The 27,351-nt window shown below is 43.1% G+C and overlaps 1 protein-coding gene across 13 annotated transcripts in view; it reads right to left on the bottom strand.

The window, feature by feature from the left end:
• The window catches only part of MSI2 (musashi RNA binding protein 2), a 389,199-nt gene that overhangs the window by 82,781 nt on the left and 279,067 nt on the right, over window positions 1-27,351 (bottom strand). For all 13 annotated transcript variants that reach the window (XM_043531405.1, XM_043531404.1, XM_037880473.2 and 10 more), the window contains one exon: window positions 14,108-14,190. In XM_043531405.1, coding sequence (XP_043387340.1) covers window positions 14,108-14,190 — 83 coding nt within the window. The remainder of the gene's footprint in view (window positions 1-14,107; window positions 14,191-27,351) is intronic.

The following is a 27,351-nucleotide window of genomic DNA, read 5'->3' on the forward strand; positions in this document are numbered from 1 at the left end:
ACTAGCTGCAAAAGATTTAAAAGGAGGCAGGCGAAATAGGTTAAACAGACATTATGAACAGGAGAGGCATCTCAAATGGAGACACCCGCTCTCTGCATGTCCTGTAAACTCAAGCAAAGCCACGGCAGTACCAGCCGTGTATTCCTTCCTCTTCGGCGATGGTGATGGTGGCAGTGAGTCCTCAGTGAAGGAATATATCCGCAGGCAGAGGGAGAAACAAGCAAGTGACTTTCCCACCCTTTTAAATAATGGGTCTGTTCTCATAGCTTCAGCCTCCCTGCTGTTTAGAGCAGCACAGAGGGATCAACTTGCGTCGATTTGTCCTCCTTCCTTCTCCTCAAAACGTTTATTGGTTCACAATGTCCTGGGCTGTGTGAATGAGAGCTTCATGGACAGACACGAGACTGAGCAATAGGGTTTCACAGCAGTCTCTTTTAAAGAAAGAGTCAGAAAGAGAAGGAAAAAAGAAACATAAAATCCTTCCACATTCATTAATTCAAAATCTCAGCATAGGCCTCTGGTGGTGTATATTGCATCTATCTAGAGAAGAGGATGGTTAAGGCCCTGGACTGGGACTCAGACAATCTGGGTTTCAATTCCCAGCTCTGCAACAGATTTCCTGTATAACCCTGGGCAAGTCACTTAATCTCTCTGTGCCACATGCTTCTCTGGCTCCCAAGTGTTTGTGAAATACTCAGATACTATGGAGATAGGGACCATACAAGTATCTAGATAAATATAAGAGAAACAGATCAAAGGGAAGAAGAACAGGATCTACCACACCCCCAAGCTCGACTGAGTGTCTCTTTTCCCACAAATTCAACCCTGCACTTGAAGACACTAACCTGTTTGCTGTGGTAGCTAGGAATGAAGCTCAGAATTCCCCCATTTTCTTAGCACTAACTGGAGTGGCCCTTAATGCGGACTGCTTCACCTCGCAGCAATTCAGGCCACCATCAGCTTCCATTTCAGTTCATAAGGGTTTACTCTCCATAAAGTTGTCATTAACATTTAGGTTCTAACCCCCCTAAATTCAAAGTGAAGCTCAGGGGACACTTATTTATTATTATTTGTCAGCATTACAGAAGCACCTAGAGGCTAGAGTCCCATTGTGCTAGGCACTATACAAACACAGCGGAGACCGTCCCTGTCTAGAAGAGTTTACATTTTCAGTGTTAAAGAATATAGACAATAGGTGGCTACAACAAACAGATAGGTGGAAACACAAGGAAACAATGAGACCCTCATAAAAACAGTGGTCACAGCAAGCCAGCCGCCTAGCCACTGTTGAGTTTTTTTGCAGACATCATGGCAGACGAAAGTTTTAAGGAGGACCAGAAGGGCTGGAATGGGAAACTGACCCTAAATTCAAGCAAAATGCTTGAATCTTTGACATACCCTTTCAATGATGTTTCCAGTGAGTTTTGAGTCTAAATGCAATATGGCAGGCTTCCCATGAATTTGAGTTTTGTGGCCAAGAGCTGCCACCCCTCTTGTTGAAACCCGAATGGCCAGGGGAAAAAACCATGATGCTACTTCCTCCCTGCTCCCAGATCATCCTATAAAAGCAAGGGTCCTTCCTCAGGCAACAAGTACACAACACAATCCCATGTTCTCGTGTGTTCTCTCTAGGTACCAGATGAAAAAGTTCAGCACCCACCTCTGCAACTTCCCTTTGCTTGTTTTTAATCAGAGAGCTATTTATCAGCAGTATGCCCAATTCAATTTCCTCAGGCAAATTCAAATACAGTGATCAGTGGAGGTGTATCATTTCATTTCTCAATCATATTCTTCAGCTTCACCACTGCTCAAAATGTCACGGAGTCATTGGTTACACCTCAGAGCAGTTTTCATTGCAAATATTCAGAATGATAAAACACAATCTAGCCTGGCTAGAGGGACAATTAACAGGAAAATGAAGTTTGGATTAACACCATTAGAAACAATAACCCAGTAATTAGCTTCTGCAACCACAAAACAGACTACCGCTGGTTTCAGAAAGATGATCTTAATTTATGATTTTCACAGCCCACAAGGACATAAGGAGAATGTTAGCAAACTGCAAATAAGTTTTTACTTGGAATTAAAAACAAAAAACTCACTGGAGGAAAAATATGCCACTCTTAAAACCCTGCAAATGAACATATCCAATCAACACTAAAGATAATCTCAAGGGATTAAGCATTCCTCCCTCAACTGGGAATGGATCCTTCTGGGTGGGGATTTAATACTCATGCAAGATGCTGGACTGGCAACCTGGTTAAGTCTCTTACCACAGAGGAGTGTATAGCACAAGCAGCGGCAACGTAAGCTCTCCCTGCATTGCTCTGTCAATTTCCACCAGTCTGATCTGTAGGGAGCACCTTTAACAACATCTGAACACTTCTCATCTATAGATCTCAAACTGCTTTACAAAAAATGGCTACAGCATTATTATCCCTGTTTTGCTGATGGAGAAACTGAGGCACAGAGAGGGGAAGTGACTTGCTCCAGTGGACCAGGAGCTAGACCAAGAATAGATCCCAAGTCTCAGCTCACCTGGCTCAGTGCCCTACCTGAGAAGGTAGTTCACTCCCATGCTGATGTAGATCCTTGGCCTCTGCCATAGGCCTAATGATCACCACACCTCTCTGCTGAGACTTGCAGCAGAAAGGTCTGTCATTGCCAGCTGCAGAGTTGTTTTTCTTTTCTTGTGATAAGAGAGACCTTTTCATTGGGAACTCAGTGGAGATTACCAAACTCATCCCATACAAGTCCTTGAATGGACATCAGATGGTGGTAACTTTTGGTCACTACCAACCCGGGTCAGACGAAGCTGCCGTTGTATGCTGATCTGAGAAATGCAGAGCAGTTGGTTACCTACCCTGTGCTTCATCATGTAGCAAATGGTTCATGCTGGGATCAAATAAAATCCACTGGACCATGTCAAATTTGAAAACAACCATGCAGTATCAGTGACATTATATGATACAATCTAGGACATTTTTACTGAACTGGGACATGCCAGTGGATTTCACAAAGTGGAAATATATACAGATATTTCAAAGTTAAGACACTCCCAACTGCCTGGTTAATGTGGGCAATCAGCCCATAAATCTGGATGTTAAAGAAATTCTTTATTTCAGCTTTTGCTGTTCACCTTAATAATCTCCCGATTTTGGTGCCTTCCCTGCATGCGGGATGTTCTTCAGGTTCAGTTACCTAACAAAGGAAGTTTTAACTCTAAGGCGAAAATAGCAGAGAAGCTAAAATTCACTGTTTTTGTTTAGTCTGGTCTTGAAAATTAATATTACACTGGAGTATTCTTGGGTCAGGAGTGAGCAGGCAAACTCGCTGGAACCATGGGTTGTCAAGATGGGTTGTCAAGTGAAAAGCCTGTTCTACCCAGTATAACAAAACGAGCTGTCAGCTCTCAACACCAAGATGTTTCAGGAAAACATGGCTACAACTTACCAAAGAAACCAGAGCTATTTTGGGGGAGGCGGCTAGGGGAGAGGGAGTGTTCTTGTATTCACAATGAACAAAAAACTGCTTACCACCCAAAGACAAGGCAACCTTGTCTTGCCAGCAAGGTATAATTGACAGCAAGTTGGATTAGTTTACCTCTGAAGATGCCATGTTGTTCATGCAACTGCAAGCCACAACTACTGCTCATGTAATACTAAAATCTATATTCACCTAGTAATTCTGTAAAGGCCTATTTACATGAGGGAATACAAGGAAATGTTTGTTTGTTTTTTAAAGCCCTTCGAAGTTTGGCAAACCAGAAGTAGTGAATATGAAATAACTGGTCACTTAATAGATGCTCAAACTGTGACAGGGAGGTCAGCGTCTACAGGACAGAATGGAACAACATCTCTCATATTTTCTTGGGATATATCACTCCAACCTGTCCAATAAAGTACTTGACAAGTCTTAGCATTCGAGCAGTTCCTCTTCTTTACTGTGTCCCCCTTGCCAAGCCCTCTCCCCTGCCCCTGCCCTTCCATCCACCCCCCAATCCAGCAGGCTTTGAAAACCCATTTTAATCACGGCACACCCCATAGTCTGCAGCAGTTAAATGCACCATGTCTATGGTGTCTTTTAGTGTCTTTCTTTTGGAGGAAGGCATCCAAGTTACAGGCATTCTGCAGTGTCCTTCACTTGACAGATGAGACTCTCAGACCTACACAGCCTTGTGATCTCCGAGGGAGCTGCTGCCTGGCATTGCGCTTCTCCGAGAGAACAGACAAACCTGAACAATCCCACAGCATTCGCTTCTAAAACAACTTCACTCCAGCCTTGCCGCCTCCCACTCCCTCTCCTGCAGGCCTTCAACCAGCCTGAATGAGAATACATCCGCAGGCAGTGGCTATCATTACTGCCAGACTCTTCACACTGCGGTCCACAACAGTGGCGTAACATGATCTCCCAGAACCATTAGCAATGTACTTGGCTCAACGGCCTGGTGAAAGCAATTTTGGAATGTGAGATCATGATAACAAGCCAAGTTTTGCTGCAGCTTGATGTGATCTGTGGCATCCTAGCTGTACACATTATCTGTAGCAGTAATGCAAAGAACCTCACTCAGGGTCGGGGCCCCATCGTGCTATGCTCTTATGGACACATAATGAAGAGGCAGTCCCCTTCTACAAGGAGCTCACACATCAAAAGCCACTGTGGCCCAGTGTTAGAGCTAGGGACTGGAGTTGGGGCTCCTGTGTTTAATTCCTGGCTCTCCCACTAACTTGATACATGATCTAGTCACGTAAACCTTTTTAAAAAGAAAAGGAGTACTTGTGGCACCTTAGAGACTAACCAGTTTATTTGAGCATGAGCTTTCGTGAGCTACAGCTCACTTCATCGGATGCATCGCATATCGTGGAAACTGCAGAAGACATTATATACACACAGAGACCATGAAACAAAACTTCCTCCCACCCCACTCCCCCGCTTTTTGTGACTCAGTTTACTCATGTAAATGGGGAGTGATAATACCTATCTTGCAGAGTGCTGTTGAGCATAACAAGCGTCTGTGCTTTGAGATCTTCATACAAAAGGTACTAGAAAAGGACAAAGTGCTGTTATTGAGGCACTAAATAGAGAAGATAGAAGACTGCTCAAAAACTAAATATATTTACATGCATATAGAAGCAGGGCTTCTCCTGTCCTAGTCATTATCACTTAGCTTGGCTATAACTTTCCATTGGCTATTTCCCTTCAACCTGTGGGCCTTTAAAATGTCCCTTTACATGTCTGTAGGGCAAGCCAAGGTTACAACCCAACTGCAACCTTATGGCTACATTAAATCACCAACCGTTTCTCAAATGATGTGTGTGCACTGATGGCAAGGCCACTTGGTAAGTCTCTTTGAAGACAAACCCTGTAAAGAGCCAATTTTCCACATTGTGCCCAGAAAGCCTGCTTCTCCGCACTGCACTCCTCAACTGTATAGCAGCCCGGGGCATATTGTCACCTACAATAAAATCTTAGTACCTTTTACATTAATTGTTATTAAAATGCATACAGAACTACAGTGCGTATAGAGAAGAAAAATAAACAGTGCAAAGAGCGAAAGTAAAATACTAGCAGGATGGGCAGTGTTATCTAGTAGATGGTGCACTGTACTGGAAGATAGGAATTCTAGATGGAATTCTTGATTCAACCACTGACCTCAGACAAGTCTCTTCTCCTCGGTTTCCCTACCCACCCTTACACTATCTTGTCTATTGTTATTATAAGCTCTTAGGGGCAGTCACTGCTGCTTATTATGCTTGTCTACAACAGAACCCCGATTTCAGCTGGGGACTCAGGTTACTGTTCTACTACACCTACTAAAAACACACCACAGCTTTTAAAAAGGGGGACTGAGTAGCTTAGGGGATTGCAAATGACACACAAAGCTTTTACCCTCTGGGTTGGCAGTTATAACCTAGACTGTTTGCACAGATGTTGTAGCCGGGATGGTCCTGTGATGGCAGAGACACAAGCTAGGTGGGGTAATATCTTTTATTGGACCAACTGATGTTGATTTAAGGGACAAGCTTTCAAACTACACAAAGCTCTTCTTCAGGTCTGGGGAAGGAAATCAGTGTCTGAACTAAATATAAATTGGGACAGATTGTTAAGCATAAGGGGTAACATGTTGTAGGGGACCACTTGCAATGGAATAGGCAATAAGAGACTTATGGAAAAGGAGTCTGAAGTGGGCCATTAAGAGTAAGCAGGTAGGTGTGTGTTACAAATTGTTGTAATGAGCGATGTAGCCAGTCCATGATTTTTGGTATCCAGTAGTATTATGAATTTAATTCCCAGACTCATCTTTTGAAGGTGTTGTGCAGGTTTCCTTTGAGGATGGAGTATTGATCAGATATGGAGTGATTGCTTTGTGAAAAGTGTTTGCCCATGGGTGATTATGGTGTTCTGGTCTTTTATCATTTTTCTGTGCGAGTTCATTCAAGAGCATAGTGATTGTCTGGCTTCACCCACATAATTATTGCTGGGGCTTTTAGGGCACTGGATGAGGTACACCACATTTTGTGATAGGCATGTATAGGACTCAAGAACCTTGAGAGCTGTGTTGTGGGGGTATTGATCATTGTACCAGTAAATGTGTGTCTTCAGATTTTGCATCTGTTGTTCTGGCAGGGTCTGGTGCCACTTTGAGTTGGTGTGTCCTGATCTGTGGGGAGCTTGCTTCTGATGATGAGGTTGGGGGGTTGATTGAAGGCCAAAAGAGCGGGGGGGGTCAGGAAAGATTTTTTTCAGGATGCGGTCCCCACAAAGTATGGGTTGTAATTGTCTGACGATACCCCGTAGAGTTCCAGTGTGGGGTGATAGGTGATAACTAGGAATGTTTGGTCAGTGGTTTTTCCCCCCCTTTATTGAAGCAGGTTCTCCTGGGGCAACTGGGTGGTCCTTTTCATGTTGTGATCTACTTCTCTGGTGGAGTGTCCTTAATTAGTGAATAGTGTGTTTGAGTGCGTACCTTGGAATTTCTCTTTGAAGCAAATTCTGTGGTATATGACTGCCTGACTATAGATAACAGATTTTTTGGTGTGTCTGGGGTGGTTGCTGTATCTTTGGAAGTAAGTGCGGTGATCTGTGGGTTTCTTATATATAGTCATTTGCAGAGTTCCATTATTGAAACTAATCATGGTGTTCAGAAATCTATGAGGTAGTTTAGGTTTTCTGTCCAGAGGATGAAAAGATCACCGTAGGTATCTCAGGTACATCACTGGTTTCATGGTGCATCTATCCAGAAATTCTTCCTCCATGAAGAGGTTGACATATTGAGAAGCCATCTGAAAACCCAGGGCTGTTCCCATGGTTTGGGCAAAATGTTTGCTGCTAAATGTGAAGTTGTGGGTCAGGATAAAATGGATGATCTTGGCAATGTTTTTGGGGTGGATTTTTGAGCGCTGTGCAGTATCTTGTATGTGAGGCCAGGAGCAATGCTGTCATGGTGAGGGATGTTGGCGCATAGGGAGGTGACATCCATAGTGGCAAGGTTGGTGTTCTGGAGAAGGTTGTTAGTTTCTGGAGGAAGTCAGTAGTGTCTTGGAGCAAGCTGGCCCTTTGTGCAGTCCTGATTTTCCTTCAGTAAGAGTGCTGTGGCCTGATATGACTGGTCTGCCAGGGTTCCCTTGTTTGTGTATCTTGGGAAGCACGTAGAAGGTCCCTGGGATGGGTTGTAGAGTTGTTTGTGAAGGATTTCACGGTATCTTTAAATTCATGTGTGAACTGTGGGGTGTGGGGAGGGGAGGGGAGCTTCTTTTAGTTCTTGATAGACTCAGTGGTGCCAGAGAGTTGTCTGTTGGCCTTGTTGACATAGTCGTCGTGATTAAGGACTAAGATAGTGGTCAAACCAGCAGACAAAAGTGAACACTATCTGGTGGTTGGATTTCAGGGACTGCACAGCTAACTTCTAGGTTGGCCGTTTTAATCGATTCCACTTCAGAGCAGAAAGTTACCACCACCACCGGAATGCTAGTTGGTGGCTCCTATGTATTAATGAATGGGTAGTCACTATTCAGTATTTCAATCTTGATCCAAAGCCCATTGAAGTCAGAGTCCTTCCACTGACTTCAAATCAAGTCTCTAGTGAAAAAAAATCCATCTTGTGTGGCAACCTCTCTGACAGTCTCAGCAGAGAGCCCAAGAACCAGATGGCCCACTCTGGCTGAACTAATGGCTAATCCCTAGAGGCAGGTACCTCCAAGGACAGGGTTTAAACAGAGGTGGCAGCATGGACAAGTTTACTTTTTCTGCCACATTTGCTGTGCATGTTACTGGGGGGAAGGGGCAGAGGCGGAGGACCTCCAGAGCTGTCAAACCAGGGCCAATTTTCCAAAGTGCTAAATTCTCCTCTACTTCATGGGCATATGAAGGATAAACAGAAGTTTGGGAGAAATTCAATAGCTAATGTGTGTATTCATCTATGCTAAAGCATCCTATTACTTTTGTTAGCCAGCGTTCCCCTTTTCCCAGCCTGATCCACCTGTTCTAACTTTTAGACTGTAAACTATTTGGATCAAGGACTGTTTATTCTCTGGCTGCACAGCCTTTGGCATAATGGGGCCCAGATGTGGTCAATCACATCTACCACAGTATAAACAATAAATACGAATATCTATTGTATTCTACACCACTGCACAAAATTTTTTAAAGAGAGAGAATCACCCTCACCATATATCCCCACCCCCCACAGACAACATGCTCCGTTTCTATTTGCAAAATAGCCAACTTGTGTAGGAAAAGCCTATCCTGGGATTGATTTGGATTTTTAAAAAAATGTTTGGAGATAATCTTACTCCCACATACATTTATTAAATCTTACTCCCACGTCATTTATTAAATGCCTCTCTGGCATTTTCTTTTTCGCTTTCATACTACTCATTTACTATTGTGTTTGACATTCTAAGCTTTATAAATGGCAACAGAAGCAGAATGGATGAGCTAAAATTAGCTTCCAAGTGAGAAGCAAAGCTAGAAATAGGCTCACAAACAACAGTAGCCAAGTTACCTTTATTTTCCCACTATGCAGAATGACAACTTGTTGAATATGGGAGAGAGAGAGATCTCAACATTATGAACTTCAGTTGCTAAATCTGGAGGTGCAGTAGTGATGGCTGCCCTCTTCGCTGACAGACCAGGGGACCTCCAGAACTCAAAGCATGAGTTGCTACAGCTTGAGCTTAACAACCAAGTCTCTGTAGATGGGGTCTGCAACTTGTATCCTCTGCAAATTGGCACAAAGGGGGACCTATAACACGCACTTACCAACGGGTTGCGCAGTGGTCAGCCCAGAATGGATTTCTAGCTACTCAAGTTAAGCACTCTCCCAAGGCAGCGATCCATAACTAGCTGTGCGTCATCTTTAGGCACCTGCGGCTCTCGCTCTCTTTTGTGGATTTGGTATTTCATCCACAGACACATCATCAATTGAGATGAGTCAGTCCTGGGCATACCTCATGCATCCACTACTCTCTCGTGGGCAACTTTTAAAATTAATGCAGTGAAAGGAGCATCCAGAAAAAGATGCTCAGAGCATCGTGACTTTCGTGTCATGGATGGAGCAGGTGTGACACGTTTTGTTTGTAAGGATTCGTTTTAGTTATCCATGACCCCAAACAGCAGCCGCCCACACCTTTTTATCCCCTGCTCAGTGCAAAGCTCCAGTGACATCTTCACACACCCCACCTTGTTGTTTCCCCTCCCTCTCTCACCTTAACAGGCCCTACACCTGGGATTCCTCAGGCATCCTTTAGCAGGTCTCCCAGCCCCTCCTTGCCCAGGAAGCATGGGAGGATAGCTGGGTAAAATTCCACAGCAGAACCAGAAGCTAGCTGAAATGTGAGTATTGTTGGTGAACTAGAGGCGGGGGCTCTTGCCCCTTAAGAATGCCCATCCCCTCTTTCCTTGAACTGCCTTCTGGGGCAAGGCTCAGAGGACATTGCGTACTCTTAACCGTGCATCCCAGCACCACCAGAGGGGGTAGCTGGTTAGTTTGTGCCTCTCTCCTTGGGCAGCCGTGTTCTTGCCCAAAGGTGAGGCATGTGTGTTAGTCTGGTGTATCTAGGGCATCTCAGCCTCATAGGGTTACAGGCCCAGTAAATATGGCAACAGCAGCACTGGAGGAGTGTCTAGTCCAGCAACACCAAAAAGGGAGATCAGAAGAGGTCTTGAGAAGTCAGGAGGGGAGGAGCTGGCCAGCTAACCTCTGAAATACACGGAAGCGGAGAAGCAGGTAAGTGTCATGACCTACAGGTCTCAAATCTGGGTCTGCAGGGTCCCTGGGAGCAGCTGCACTCCAGCCCTGTACCTGGCAGACTGCTGACGATTGCTTAACTGGGACCCGTGAAGACTAGCCCCAGTTTGAGGCTCTGCCCCTGTGCTCCAATTGACAGAATCCCAAAGAGGCTGACTGGCCCACTAGCTCTACTTAAGTCAGCAACAGGAACAGGAAGCTGGCTGAACTAGACTCCACCCTGCTCCTGCTCCCTTGCATCTGACTCGTGGTTCTTAGCTCCAGTTTGTCTCCTGCCTCTGATCTCATGATATCCTGACCTACCCAATTCTTGACTCCTGTCTCATGACTGCAGACTCTGGCTCTGACTACTAGGTCTGGCTGACCGCTGCCTGGCTGTGACAATAAGATGGACACTGCTGAATACAGAGCGGTTACCATAGTGGGGAAAGGAGGTGGAAGAGAACATGCAAACCAAGCACTCCCTAGAAGAATGCTGGTAAGGGGTGTGGAAAGCCACTGAGCCTTCCCCATGAAGACAGAACTGCAAGGCAACCAAAGCCAGAAGGGCAGCTCTAGTAGAGAAGCTCAGTGCCAGCTGAAAACTGTTCCCTACTCCCCACTGAAGTCAGGAGGAAGGGGTGCAGCAACATCACACCCACTGAGAGCTATGTATTGTACAAACCCCATAGGGAATGAGAAACTGCTGAATAACTGCAGGATCTGAGAAGTTCAGGTCCTTCCTCCTAACCAATGCCCTGCATTTGAGAGCATGGCTTAAACAGCAGTGTGTGTGTCTGTGTTTGACTGGTAGAACCTGTGACAGACACAGCAATGGTCCACAGATGCCACTGTATCCAATTAGCAAGAATAATGTCTGCAGGAAAAATTGCACCACATTAGATTCTAAAGGGTGGGATTTTTAGAAGCACTCTGTGTTGACCTAACTTTATCCCTGCAGAATTGATGATACCCGAAAACTGTTTCCAATGGAGTCAATAGTGAAACTCCACTGACTTCAATGGCAGCAGAATTAGGACAAGGTTGAGTGCTTTTTAAGATCTCCCCATCATGTATAAATACATAGGACACATATGCAGCAAAAGAAACACGCAATTTGTTTGAAATTCTACAGCAGACCTGACATTCGACTACGAATGTATCAAATGAAGTGTCTCAGGCCGCTGCTCACTCACTTTGTCCTGCCAACGTGATATCTCTGAAGTTAAACTGGGCTGTACTGCACGATTCTTTTTCATCTCATATCTGTATTACACTAAGTAGCTCACTGAGGGCCAGCATTGAAATCCAGGGAGCAATGCTGATTTACATCAGCTAAGAATCTGAATTTCAGAAAAACCACATAGTGTGAAATAACTGAAGTAATCTCCCAGATATTTTCTGCATCATTCCAAATTTCACATTTCATCCACTGCTAGTTGATAATTACAAAATAGAACAACAAAACCCCTAGATGAACGTGACATAAGGACAAAGCAGCATGAATTCTTGTGAAGGAAAATTATGCGCCTCTCGTCCATTAGGATTCTCTGAGCAGATCCCCAAACCAGCAAATAAAGAAAAACTGGCTGATGTCATTTATTCGAACTTTTGAAAATAATTTGACAAAGACAAAGATAAGAGGCTATTAAGGAAATGAAGTAGTCACGGGGTGAGAGGCCCTATTCTGCCAAGGGATTAGAAAGTTCCTGTGGGTGTGCTCTTACAAGGAGTTAATGACCATACCCTCGATATAGCAGGGTACACCCTTCACTTTAACTGCTTTCTGCGAATCTTTACTGCTGTCACTTGACAGGCAGAGAGAGGCAGTGTGCTCTAGTGGATAGAGTATTGAATTGGGACTCAAGAGAGCAGAGTCCTAATTCCGGGTTTGCCACTGACCAGTGGGGAGACCTTGGGCAAGTCACTTTTCCTCTTTGTTTCTCAGTTTCCTTGTCTGTTTAAACAAAAAACAAAAAATGGGAGGGGGGGTAGAGACCCAACCTGCTTTGTAAAGTATTTTGAGATCTACTGATGAAAAGTGCTATATAAGGGCTAGTTATTATACCTCTGTGTTTTTACAGCACCTAGTGGCCCCCAATGCTGATTAAGGTCTTTATTATACAAAAACATCTGCATACAGGGCCATTGTGACAAGGTGTGTTGGCATGGAAAGGATTTCCAAGTTTCAGTCTATTACTCAAGTGATCTGATGTCATATGACAAGACTGATTTGTTGCAGTTTTCAGTGTGGGATTTTTGGAAATAAAGCAAGCCCTGCAGAAAGCGATATGAAAAAACTATTTTTCCTTCACCAGCTGGCAAGTCTTGCACTCATTTAAATTAACACTTTTACAATAAGCTTTAACTCTCTTTTTGTTAAAGAAAAATAATTAATTGGATGGCTTATTAGGACGAACATCATTTAGCTAATATACAAAAGAATAAGCATTGGTGGCAGGGAGGGGTGTTATTTCAGCCCATATTTGTTTCACCCTGCATTTCTAAGTGTCATTGGTAGCTACTGGGAAACACTAAAATGTAATTGGCCAAAAGAAAAAATTCTGAATAAACCAGTCTAAGATAGGCAGCCTGAGCTAGGCACAAAGTACATTAAAGTTAACAGACCCAAAGTAAGAGCCGTCACCTCTTTGTGTAGACCCCACCTTAAAGTCTGAGCTTGACATCTCAACATATAGCATGCTAAGGAGCTGTTATTTTCATTTCAGACGCACATTGCAGTGAGGAACAATATGAAGAATATTATTTCAGTGCCCTGGGAAAAATTAGCAAGTCAAATATTGAATCAGGCCTCTAGCATATGCTAAGGAGATTGCTTTGATCTTATCCACACTAAAAGCTCTATTATTGAATTTAAAGTCTGTGAACACATATCAGACCACTATACAATGCATATCTGAATACATGTTTGAGAAGCAAGGGATGTTTTGACAAAGGGAAAAGAATATTTTAACTGAAAATATCAAAGTTATTGCATCGATTGAAATACAAATGATTTTTTTTTCATCTGGCTAGGTGGCTTTGCTGACAGAGAAACCCTCTACCCAGGAGGAGACTGGGCTTTAGAAGAACTTCAGGAGTCATCTTGCTTCTGTATTAGGACAGGTGCATCTGGAGGTGCTTTCAAAGAGAGATGAGGTTACATAGTAGCAGGCTGACAAGTGCACCATGACTCTTTTTGGTTCCCTCTGGTGGACAGCTACAGTATTAAGCAGCACTGGGGCTTGTCTACACAGGGAAATTGATCAGAATTAGCTTGTTCTGCAGTAGCTACTTTGGTCATTTCCCCTGTGCTGAGAAGCCCATCCAGTGACCATCAATGGGGTTCTACTCCTCTTCCCAACTCCACACGTTATATAGGGGATGTTGGAGGAAGTGGGATCATCAGGAGTAGAGAGACAGGAACTTGGATTATTGGAAGACTATGGCATTTGAGAATAATCAAGTGGCCCGATTCGGATCATCTTCACCCCTATGGCTGCTGAGTCAAATTCTTGTTCTCTGATACACCTGTGCAACCCCATTTTGTTTAAGTACACCTTCCTCTGAAGTATCTGGTGTTGACCCTGGCCAAGACAGGACACTGCTCTAGACAGATCACCGATCTGACCCAGTCTGACAATTACTGGGTACCTGAGTAAGGAAAGCCTCCCTATATGCCCTCAGGTTAGTGGGAAAAGTAAAAGCTAAATAAGCGAAATTCATAACCCAGTGCTCACCCACTATAAAGACAAACATCTGACACAGGATGTCTAAAAACAATTAATTTTATGGAGAACATTTTCCCAATGGACCACTCGGGTACAGCATGGTTTTGTGATAAAGGGTACTGCTGACGTGCATATTGGAAAAACTTACCATTTTATTATTGATTTCATGAAAATGAATCTCACAGACTTTTTCCACCACGTCTTCATTTTCAAAAGTTACGAAGCCAAATCCTATTTATTAAAAGAGAGAAAGAAGGAAAGTATAAGGAAAATATTAATTATGTTAAAACAACAGAGGCTTCATTTAAATATGGCATTTTATGGGCGGTTTGAATTTTTGTCACTTTTCACACACACGTGCACAATGAGATCCTGTCCAGGACTACGGCTCCTAGAAGCTACAGCAATACAAATTATTATTATTATTAATAATAATAATAATGCACATAACTACACATACACACATATACTTTCTATTGTGCCCTTATGGAAAACTTCTATATATTACACGAATTAAACAAAATATCCAATATTTAATAGGGTTCTGTCCTTCCTATAGATTTTCTGATCCATCCTATAGAATATTATAGACAACTATTTCCTTGCAACTGGATGGCTCAAAAACCTAGAGAACAGAAATAATTCTCTATTACATTTTATAGGTGTTTGGAGTAATCCATACAGACCCTATTACATTTCTGTGGAACCCTATTGGTTTCAGTTCTTCTTAAATTCCAAGAGACTTCTCCATTAGGGTTGATTCATTAAGCGACAAAGACCAAACATTCAAAAAGGAAGAGAAAATGATTCCTCATTTACCCAACACCACCATCAGTGAGAATAAAAAAAAACTAATGATTTCACAAACATGTATCAGCACTTTCTGTTTCTGTTTGCCTCTGAGCAAACAAGAAATTTACTCATCTGTTATTTATAAGGTCAAAAGAGACTGGCTTTGCTCTCACAGGGAAGCAGTCACTATAGTAAGTGCTTCTTGGATCAAAGCAGGTCCTGGCTTGTCCTTTCAGCACATTGACACAGTGAACCCTAAGGGTCAGCCAAGATTTGGAGGTGGTTATTTGTCCCTTTCTTCCTGAATTACTTCCTCAAATACCTCATCAGGACATCCTGAGGCCTTTAAGAAACTATTAAATTTTAAGACCTCTGATCTGATCACTCATCTTTTCTCTACTGCTGCTTCAAAGGAGCTATGGATTTGGGCCAGTTTAAGGTTGTTTGATGCATGCTGTCTGCCCGCCAGCTATACACTGTATTTACTCTGTTGGGTCCATGCTATCTTAGACACTCCACACTAAAGAATTTTGGCAGCCAGCTACAGCTCTGCATATTGATTTTTACTCATCTTTTCTAAAAACAAAACAAAACAAAAAAAAAACCCACAAGGCACCACCGTGTTACTTTCAAGCACTCAATGGATAAATATCAAAATCTATTAAGACAACATGAAGGCTCCCAATAAAACAATATAATAAACCCAAACTCCAAATTAGTACCAAAAAGTATACACGATAATATATGAACAGAAATGAATGCTGCACTCAAAAGTCCATTGCAACTCGTGTTTTAAATGAAACCAAAATGATGGTGAAGGGACGGGAGATAAATAAGCTCACAACTGTCTAGTTTATTTTACATAAATAGTTTTGCACTAATAAACCAGCTGCACATGAGAAAGTTAGTATCTTGTTCACAGACACAGACACTGGGGAAGATACTCAGCTGGCATAAATTGATGGTGCTCTGCTGACTTCCATGAGCTATACTAACGCTAACTGAGAACGTGGCCTGTTGCATGGTACAAACCCAGAGATTCTTGTTATGAGGGAACACAGTACAAACCTTGACAATTCTCACTTTGCATCCACTAACCTGTTTCTTCATTCCCAAAACCTGGCCCTCCTCACTTTGATTCTTAGCAAAGATTCTGCAGCTGCTAAGTTGCTATAGTGAAGTCTTCTATTACTATGCCCTCCATTGCTTTAACACACACAGTACATTGGCTAGAAAACTTCATACTAGCAAATAATTAAAACTAAACTGTGCTTGTCAGAGTAAGTGAACAAACTACATTTTGCAGTGCATTGCCCTTGAAGTTGTGCATGTGTGTTTGCTAATTCATAAATTCACAGAACACTGCTATTCTCAATGGGTCTCTCAGTGATTAGAGTGAACTAGCAAGGTTTAAGCACTACCGGTTGATTGGTTTAGGAACACAGGGTAATTTTAATACTGTTGAATGCTTTCCCCCGACACCTCTCCTTAGGTAAATTACAACTCCGAATGGTTTCAAAATATCCTAGAAGTCACAACATCTGACTATTATGTTACATTAACATCCAAAGATTTCCCTTTGCATCTTTGTTCAGAAAGCTATTTTCCTCAGTACTTCAAGCATGCAGCATCTTGAATCATCTTATTCAAACTGGTCCCTTTATTTGTCTTCTAAATTGCTCGGCTTAATTCTTCCTTACAGAGTACTGCAGTTGCAACTAAAATTTTTGTGGTTAACGGACTAAACATGACATCCTAGGAATCTAGGGACCCACACTGTGTTAAGTAATTATTGGTGTTATTAGAGCAGCACACCACAGGGAACCAGTTTTGCCAAGCAGAATGAAATGTCCAGTCCAGTTCTGCAAGTCATTAATTGTTTGAGTTCCAGAAACTTCTTCATCATTAGTAACTCATTAGCGAATATTGCAGTGGAGGATTTCAGTTTCGATTTTTTTCAGGTCTCACTGCAAGTAACAAGAAGAGAAGGGGAATTTTCAGGAGATTAGAGTTAATATGCATAACTCCACCAGAAAACCCATCAAAATCATTACATGTTCAACCTAGGAAACAGGTTACTCCTTCCAACCTGCATCCATAAGGCAGAAATGCAGGTTTATGAAGAAATGATTTGTCTGATTAAAGAAGATAGACATATAGCGTTCTGGATTTACAGGTTTTATAATAGGAATAACAGAACAATCCAATGGTGTCAACACTCATTTGCAGGTTTTTAAAAGAGCTACACCATTTCAAACATGCCTGTCTATCTGGTTTGATGAGAGAAAACAAACTTGATTATGTCTAAAAACATTTATTTCTTCCTCTTGTGGAAAACCAAAGAAGCAATGAAACAATTAATTAACAGTAAATGCTATTCCTTAACTGTGTAATCATTTTACCTAGTGGATGCATTATCATCTGCAATGAATTAGTTAAAGTGATGATTAACAAAGGAAAACAAAAAGAATGCAGGATGACTGCGCGCTAGTGGCTAGATGGCAGGACAGGGAAACAGGAGGGTTCTGAATTATAAAGCTGAGATGGGACCATCAGCTCATTATGGGTGACATTCACTGTTGTGCGGAAGGGCCAGCACCACCTAAGTCTGACTTACAGGGTGAATTCACTCTTGTGACTTTGTGCTTCAAATCAAATGACTGTGGCAGAAACAAAGGTTAAATGAACCCCAAACCTTGGCCCTCGATTAAAAAAAATCATCAGGAAGTTGCAACAAAGCTGCAATTCCCAGTGTAAATACGTTACCCAAGTCACTGTAATATGGGCATTAACCTGAAATTTTAAACCTAGCCAAAAACTTAAAAGAAAAAAACCCCTTATCACTGAAGTATATAGGTTTCAAATCATGCTACGGACTGCCATAGGTTTCAAGTGGCAACTTGTGCTGAACCATCTCTCTTCCTCCATTAGAAGAATTCAACATTCTATGACTGCACATGTCTCTTCTAGTTTCTATTTGTAGCAGCCCTTGAGGAAAATAAAAAAAAATTATTTTTATTTCCCTGCAGGGAGTAACCACCTTAGTTTGCTGCATTCCTATAGGGAACGAACCCATACTGGAGGGCCATGTCAGATCAAAACAAGAAGGAAGGGATGGATTCAAGCACTGGGTTTGTAATACCTACTGCCCCTAGAACCACATAGTCACATCCTGACTTAGCCTCCAGAGAGGGACCAACTGAGTTCAAGCATGGAACTCTACAACAGCCCTTAAAATCAAGGTGCGGTCTGCTCTTTATGGATAGGGTGACCAGACAGCAAGTGTGAAAAATTGGGACAGGATAATAGGCGCCTATAGAAGACAGAGCCCCAAATATGAGGACTGTCCCTGTAAAATCGGGACATCTGGTCACCCTACGTATGGACATAGCATTTGTCAAAGCAGAAGGCTTGTTCCCCCCTCCACCTCACCTATATACCAAACATCAGACATGGCCACAAATTCCCCTGCTGCTAATCTCCACCCCAGAGGTGGTGACATTTCAATAACTGCTGTATGTTTTACAGTGTCTGCAGGATCAAGCCCGTAGCTTGCAAAGTGCAATAGGATCAATGGCACCATGCTCACAACACCACCTTTGCCTTATGATAACTGACATTTAAAATTGATTGGAAAGCATCAATTTAGGGGGGGAGGGATAGCTCAGTGGTTTGAGCATTGGCCTGCTAAACCCAGGGTTGTGAGTTCAGTCCTTGAGGGGGCCATTTAGGGATCTGGGGCAACTATGGGGGATTGGTCCTGCTTTGAGCAGGGGGTTGGACTAGATGACCTCCTGAGGTCCCCTCCAACCCTGATATTCTATGATTCTATGATCCAGTAGATTATAATCCACACATTTACAGCCACTTAAAACCTACAGGACATTCACCAAGAGATCACATCATATTTTAAATGCAGCAACTCCAAACAGATCATTTGCTCCGGAATCAAAACCTCATAAAGTAATCTGAGGTATATTTAAAATAAAATTTAAAAAACCCAGCTACCAACTTTTAACAACTGCATAAGAAAAATATTACTGTATGCATGCCCTTTTAGTCAGTATAATGAACACACACTCATTTTTAAATTACTCAAACTCTTCTAAAGCTTTCTGGCTCAAACGGTTGATTATTTCTTATGAGAGGTAACAGGAGTCAACAACAACAACAACAAAAAACATTCCACAGAAAGTGTACAAAAGAGATTAATACAAAACAAAGAAAGCTGTTTAAAATGGTGACAAAAATAGGATTCCAGTTGTCAAGGAGCACACATTTTAAAATGAAATTATACTGCATCCTCCTGAATGAAGCTATTATTGGAAGCTAACTAGCTCTATTTAAGAGATAAGCATTTAACAGAGTTAACAGTTGGGTTTTTTCCCCCCTTGATTCAAATGAATAAAACTGAATATTCATTTGAATAATCCTTTCTGTAAAAGAAAAGACAAAGAATAGGGGAAATATATAAAGGAGGAAACAAATGCCCCCAGATGAGAGCGTCTGAGCCAAGTGAGATCACTGAAGGAAGCAGCGACAGGATTCGTGACCTTCAGGTGAAAAAAAACCATTCCTTTATCATCTGCTCAAAAAAATCATTTAATCCCATTCACATATTGGTCAATGGCTGTTGATAGACACTGAAACTGGGCCCAGAACTTCTTCAGGGGGATTGATTGATGTAGTAAACACTATCACAGACAAAAGCAAATACGTCTAGATTCATTCTGTACACTGGTTTGGAAAGGCTAAGCATTCACATGAATGGATATTTATGTCACGTTCACTGATCTCCAGCTCACAGCGGGTCAGAAAAATTGGGGGGGGAGGGATGGATGGAGGGTTCCTGTGGAAATGTTTTTAATTTTGGGGGGAAAATCAAAACCCTAAATATTTCCATTCTGAAATGCTGCCACAATTCCTCCTAGGATTTGTAGTTTGGCTGTCTCATGCTCCCAGTCTTCTCTAGAGGCTGGGTTCCCTGGTTTACATTACCCATGATGCACCACAAGCTCCTATCATGGTGAGGGGAGACTGCACATCATGGCATCGGAGATGAAGTCTTCCTGGGGAGCCCATTCCATAGAGGAGAATGGGAACATGAGGCACCCAAACAACAACTCCCATAAGGCATAGCGTACTCAAAGAGTAGTTATCAATGGCTTGCTATCACCTCTTCCACCCACTGTTCTATGTAGCTAAACAGAGTTACTCTGTAGTGACATTCTACCACAGTGCCCCACAAATAAGCGAAACACTGAAGCCATACAAGATTAAAACAATTTAAAATCAGCAGAAGTATAAATAAGTGCCAAGTGTCAATTGCTCAGAAAATCATGCTCCTGTGAGCTCTGTGTTTTGGTTTTTCACACTTGAAGTCAGCTATATTTCACACCTCTGTCATCACTGGAAAGGGTTTGTGTCAGCTTTGGTGAAATAAAGCCGACACGACACCATTGTTATGAGACACAGCTATTTTCTCTCCCCAGTTAGCAGAAAGTTTTGGTATGGTCAAGAGTTTACCTCTGTGTACACGTATATTTAGTTACGTGTAGCTAGATCTACATACATGTACACACAGGCACGCACACACACATAGAGCTTGTCCCTTAGCCATAGAATTATGGGAAAGCAGCAAAGTGTGCTGAAGGTACTTTCCCACCTTACAGGGCATATAAGCCTTGATCTGACAAGTCCATGCATCCAACAAAGCAACGAGGTTGTGCTCTAGTGCAAGAGAGCAACTGAGGTTAAGCACTATGGCTGAGAATAAGCTAAATAAAATCCTCACCCAGAAATGATTCATAAAAGAAGGATGGTCCCACTGTTAAGGTACTGGACTAGGAGTTAGGATAGCTAGATTCAATGCCCACCTCTACCGCAGACTCCCTGTGACCGCAGGCAGCTCACTTTATCTCTAGGCCTCAGTTCCCCATCTGTGATGCTTCTGTTTCCCCACCCTTTGTCTATTTCAGCTGTAAGCTCTTTGGGGCAGGCTCGGTCTCTGACTGAGTGTTTGCACAGTACCTAGAGCAATTGGGCCTGTATTCTACGCTGCAATTTTTCAGCCCCAGGGCCCAAGCCCCAGGAGGTCATGTCAGCTGACACAGGCCAGTCATGGGTTTTTTTTATCCCTGTGCAGATGTACACTACAGGCTACTATCATACAAATAATACACACTATAATCACCAAGCCTCTACCATGACCTCACAATAATCTAAAGAGGGCAGAGCATGGAAAGGAGAAAACGTCTATCAGAGGAGACATGAGTTTAAGCACCATCTTCAGCACGCAAATAAATTCTCAGCCCTCACTTCTGCTGCTATGCAAGAATAACTTGGCAGTTGCATGGCCGTGCTTTTGTTAATGCAGGATCAGGTTTCTTTGCACTTGTCTCATACATGCCACGCTCTGCAGCTGCGTAGTCCTTGTGTTGACATTTGCACTGCGTAGAGTTGCCCAATTTCTACTTGCACAAAACCGAACACCCTTGCCCCGCCCCTCCTCCGAGGCTCCACCCCCTCTCACTCCATTTCCCCTGCCTTTGGCGCTCCCTCTCCCCACCGTCACTCGCTCATTCTCACCACTGGCTCAGGAGATTGGGAAGGGTGAAGTCTCAACTGGGGGTGTGGGCTCGGGTGTGGGGCCAGGGATCAGCGGTTTGGGGTACAGGAGGGGGCTCCGGGCTAGGGCTGAGGGGTTCAAAGTGCAGGATGGGGCTCTGGGCTGGAGTGCAGGGGGGTGTGAGGGCTCCGGCTGGCTGCGGGTGCAGACTCTGTGGTGGGGATGAAGGGTTTGGGGTGCAGGAGGGTGCTCCGGGCTGGGATCGAGGGGTTCTGAGTGCAGGGGGGGGAGGGATCAGGGCTGAGGCAGGGGGCTGGGGCACGGGGAGGCGGGGTCAGGGGTGCAGGCTTCAGGTGGCACTTACCTCAGGCAGCTCTCGGAAGCAGCAGCATGTCCCGCTCTGGCACCGACGTGGAGCCATGGCCAGGTGGCTCTGCGCATTACCTCATCCGCAGGTGCCGCCTCCGCAGCTCCCATTGGCCACGGTTCCCAGCCATTGGGAGCTGCACAGCAAGCACTTGGGGTGGTGGAGCGTGTGTAGCCCCCTAGCTGCCTCTCCGTGTAGGAGCCGGAGGGGGGACATGCAGCTGCTGCTGCTTAGGGAAGCTGCACGGAGCCACGGCAGGCAGGGAGCTTGCCTTAGCTTTGTTGTGCCACCAACCGGACTTTTAATGGCCCAGTCAGCAGTGCTGACCGGAGCAGCCAGGGTCCCTTTTTGTTGGGGCATTCCGGTCAAAAACCGGACACCTAGCAACCCTAGCACCGTGCACATCACCACGTCATCTGTGCACTGTGCAGGGTCAGGCCTCCGGTAGATCCCCATCACCAGTAAACCTATCAGTTCCAGAGTTCATCCACCTGCCAACATACAGATGTTCTGATGGACGTAAATAACCACCCCATAATATCCATTTAAGAGGCACAGCTACATAATGACAAAATATTAAGACAGTACCACATCCGTTCTAATATTATTTCTTGGTACCTCATCTTCTAATCTGTATTTGCTTTATGACTCTCCTTTCTCCTCTACTTAAGCTCCTTAAGCTTAGATGCACAAAACCTCTAGTTCCACTGCAGCATTATTTATGCACCTGCTTTCTTGTTTACACCAATAGTTTTGGCAGCTGGTCGCTGTAAACGGTAATAAAATGCCTTTCAAAAAAATGAAGAAATGTGACCAGACAAGCCAGGCATAATAATATTAAAGTCCATGTCAATTAATTTTTCCTCTTCTTGATAAACAAGCCCCATTCCATCTATTAATAATGAGGGAAGAAACAAGAAAAGTTGACACTAGTTTAATTTATTTTCTCAACTTGCCTGGTCATATTTCTCCCTGTTGCAAAGCTTTCTGGTGCTGCTGGGAATTGCAAGTGGCTCTCACACAGTCGATGCATAGATTGGTGTGAATCAATATGGTTCTACGTTATTCACACATCCCTCATAATCAGAAGGGAAAAAGTTACTTAGTAAGCTATCTCACACCTGAGGCTGTCAAACCTCCTTCTTAAAATAAAATAAAATAATAATTAATAATAATAATAGTAATAATAAAAAAAGCCTTGTACCAGAAGGGTAGGGGAGCATAGGAATCAGATGATGTAAATTTTGTTACCAAATCTTCTACTTAAAAACAAAGAAAAACAGAATTTACTAAGTCAGGAAGAAACATTTTCATAGCAAATGACAAAAAATCAGACGGGTTCCAAACTTTTTACTGGAGCAAGAGTTATTTATCAAGAGAAAAAGCCTAGAAATCAGGACTTCTGGCTTTGGAAGGAAGGGTTATCTGGTGCTTAAAGCAAGAATATGAGAGTAAGCACTCCTGGGTGCTAGCCCCAACTCTGCCACTGACCTACTATATAGCTCTGGACAAGTCATTTAACCCCTCTGTCTTTCTCAAAACCAGTACCTGGAGCATCCAGAAGAACAGACTCCTGCAAGGCTCAGTGCCGGCACCTATTTAATGTATTTATCAATGACCTACTGGACACTATCACCAGGCAGTTCACATACACCCATGATCTTTGCTTGGCCTCAAGGACTGTGACTTCCAGAAGACTGGAGAAAACCTGAATAGTGATATGGCTGCGATAGCTGGCTACTGCACGAAATAGAGACTGAAACCAAATATATCAAAGACCGGGTCATCATGCTTCGCTTTATAACATGTTCAGAGCCAGCTTGAGCTTAACATCTTCTTGACTGGTCTGCAGTTAGCTTTTTCTAAATCGAGCCTTGCTGTCTTGCTTATGCGCAATCACTCTCTTGCTCTCTGACTCAGTTTCCTCACCTGTCAACTTGGTATAAATGAGGTCTGCTTCCCTAAGGTACAGTGTGCGTAATTCATTAATGTATGTAAAGAGATCTGAATTCCTTGGACGAAAACTGCCATCATTTTAATTTCAATATAGAGATTTTTTTTTCCCCTACAACAGATGAAAATACAGTAAAAGCTGTGTTATCCGGCACTTTATCAACCGGAAAACTCTATTAACTGGCATTTCTGATATCTCCCAATACAAATCTTCAATCTAGTAACCGGGACTAGTATACTGCCCAGGAGGTTATGCTTCTGCACTCTACTTTTATGCAAAAGAGGCAGAAGACAAGTAAGCAAGCTGATAACAGGGATTTATTCAAAAAAGCAGTTTCCAGGGTGTGTCATAGGGTCATTACAGATTCAGCCCAATCTCCTACCCCTTCTACATCTACAATGATAATTGATGTTGATAATGACCCTGAGACACTGCAAGATCCTGAAGTGCCTTCTGAATCATCAAAGAAAGATTAAATTATGTTCAGTATAGTTTTAGTGTTAAGTGTAAGTTTTAGTGATCTGGGTGTACGCCACATGCTGCCCATTATGATACGTAGTGTCATAAGATAATCTCGTGTATAGAAAACTTTACTTGTGTACACCTAAGTGGTTCAAGAAACCAACCACTCTGCAGTGCATTACTACTACTGGATTGGTGAATACCTGTATACTGTGCTACTGTATTTTATATTTTATTCATTTTATTGTAGTCTAATTCTTTGAAAACTGGTATTCCACTGGTAAAGTATAACTCTCAGTTAACCGGAATATTTGATTAACTGGCACACACACCCCTGCCCCATTCCCCCAATATGCCAGATGACAAAGCTTTTACTGGTTTCAGAGTAACAGCCGTGTTAGTCTGTATTCGCAAAAAGAAAAGGAGTACTTGTGGCACCTTGGAGACTAACCAATTTATTTGAACATAAGCTTTCGTGAGCTACAGCTCACTTTTACTGTATCTGAGATTCCTCCCCAAAAAGTAGCTGTGTGTACAGAATACAAAACTCGTGCTTAGTCTTCATACGGAATGTAAGGCTGCCTTCTGCACTGGCTCCAGACCAGTCACGGAACGGTGGGTAGCAGCTGAGGGGAGTGTTTATGTGAGCTTTTCAAGCTTCTTAATTAGCACTGCTGCCTAGGAATGCTGGGGACCCATGTTCTAGTCCCACCAGAAACCTCACCCGCAGGATTCATTTACATTTTTGTTGGCATGCCTGTCTGTTTATTCAGCAAGGAGTGTGACACACTCGCCTCCATCACACAGAAAACATCACGCAGCTGTCGGCGTGTCAGATGTTCTCCCAGCCCCTACCCCACAGAAAGGAGTGGTGTAAAAGCAACTATAAACTCGCAAGCAAACCTAGGCAAGAAAGCAACATGGACAATAAGGAGGAACCAGGTGGCGGGAGTATTACAACACTGCCTTTCGCAAAAAAAGCATGAGCTATTATTCATTATTTGTAACAAGATAGTGCCTAAGGGCTCCAACTGAGACCAAACCAACAGCCACAGCGAAATGACTCAACTACAGAGCGAGGAAATGCCCTGTCCATTAGGCCAAGTCCAAGTATCATCACTGATATGGACAGATATAAATATATAATACACACATTCATATATATGCACGTGTGTCAGAAAAAGACTTTTTTATTTATATGCACACACTTCCTCCCGCCTTCACACCCCAAGTACATGAAAACATGCCGGGAATACTGATGATTGTATTTGAAGGCATAATATTCTGTACTGAGAATAAAGTCCCATCGCAGCAATGGGGGGTGGGAAGGAATGCCTATGGTCTTGGCTAGAAAATACCAACCTCATTTAGTTCTAAAGCGTGCTCTACACTACAGCAGCATTTCTCTCAATGACACTCATCAAGGCAGAAGATTAGCTCACAAATCCATTTGGCGTGTGCGTCTTGGGTTGGTCAGGAAACTAGTCGGGTTCCCATGACAGACACAGATATTACCGCAGTTAAGAAGTGCCAATATACGGGAGTAAATTCTCAAAATTAAATTGGCAGACAACTGCTTCAGATTGAGACCGCCACAAAAGGTGCTAGCATTTCAGTACTAACGCAGCAGGGAAGCAAAGAGCTGAGGTCAGCCACACAGCTGGATAAAGGGCACCAGGAAGATATTCCTCAGCTTTTGTTCTGGAGAACCGCAAGGCTCAGGTTCCCCTTCCATCCTCCCACTGCAAGGGACTGTCATTCAAAGGTATTTAAAAATACAGGTATCTAAGGAATGTGAAACTGCCATTTGGTCAGTTTAACAAGGGAAAACTCCACTCCAACAGGCTTCTGTGCCTAGATTTTCCCAGAGGCTGGGGGGCGGTTGCCCCTCCCTCAGAAGCACATAATTTCTGGACAAACTTTTCAAAATTTTCTGTGTTTAAAGTCAAGCTCCTAAAATCCATGTTCAGGAACCTAACTAAAAACACCCTGATTTTCAAAGGTGCTGGGTTCCTGTCCACTTCGGAAGGTGTTGTGTTTGTGCAACACCTCTGAAAATTAGCCCGCTGGTGTTCAGGCACCGAAACCTGTGGAAGCACACAGCAGGTTACTTTTATTGTATGGTTACCTTTTGTAGTGATAATCAAGGTGGGCCATTTCCAAGGAACTTATGTGGCCCCCAACTACCATAGTAATAGGGTCCTTACAATCTTTAAATTAAATTTACCTTCACAACACTTCTGTGATGTAGGGCAGTGCTATGATCCCCATGGGCCAGAGGGGGGAACTGAGGCATGGAGAGACAGTGTGACTAGCCAAGGGTCACACAGGATGTCTTGGGTAGAGCAGGAAATTGAACACAGGCCTCCCAAGTAACAGACTAGTTCCCTAACCATTGCACCATCCTCTCTCACACAGTGAGGAATAGAGTCTGGGACTCCTAACGCCCAGTCTCCTGTTCTGACCAATAAACATACTCCCTTCCTTTCTTAGGACTTTGGCAGCTAGATCCACCCTTGCAGAGAAGGGCAGGAATCTGCTGTGTACTTGCTTCACAGTTGAGTGGACTCCAAGATTGAGTAGGACAGAGCATCAATGCAGAGGCAAAACTGCATGAACTAAACAAAAATACGACTTTTAGTTAAAGGGTAGGAGCCCCTTTGCTCCTGGTAATAAAATGGCACAGACTTAAGAGTTCATTATTCAGTTTTGCTCTTATATCAAAAGAATAGCTTTAACTAAAATATATTTGCAGCACTTGATGTGAAAGGGGAAGTCTCGTTGCATATTACAAGCCACGTTAATGTAAGCTGCACCTGAACTCTTACTGATAAATTTTTCATAGCAACAAATCTTCATTAAAATTTTATTCGATTAGCATTCCGAAACCAAACCAAAGCGCTGAGTACATAATGACTAAAACATGCACTACATGGCAGCTTACAAAATGCCAGTTTTATGATATTGTTAATTAACAGAAGGCATTAATATGCCCACAGATCATTTAGAAGCATTAACAGTGACCTGAGAAAAATTGTGTGTATGGGCATGAGAGGTGCATTCATGTCAGGGTTCCTTGCTTCATTTCTGTCTATAAAGAAGGCCTGAAAGTTTCTTTCCCCTCTAACCTCCCCAACAGTGTTTTCTGTTTCCTGCTTGGCTTTCTACATTAGAAATATCATGTCTTAACATCTAGGTTTTTGCTGGAGAATTCTAAAACTAATGTAATTGCGGCACCACAGGAGACTA

The sequence above is a fragment of the Chelonia mydas genome, chromosome 17 (assembly GCF_015237465.2).
Source record: "Chelonia mydas isolate rCheMyd1 chromosome 17, rCheMyd1.pri.v2, whole genome shotgun sequence".
Taxonomy (NCBI): Eukaryota; Metazoa; Chordata; order Testudines; family Cheloniidae; genus Chelonia; species Chelonia mydas.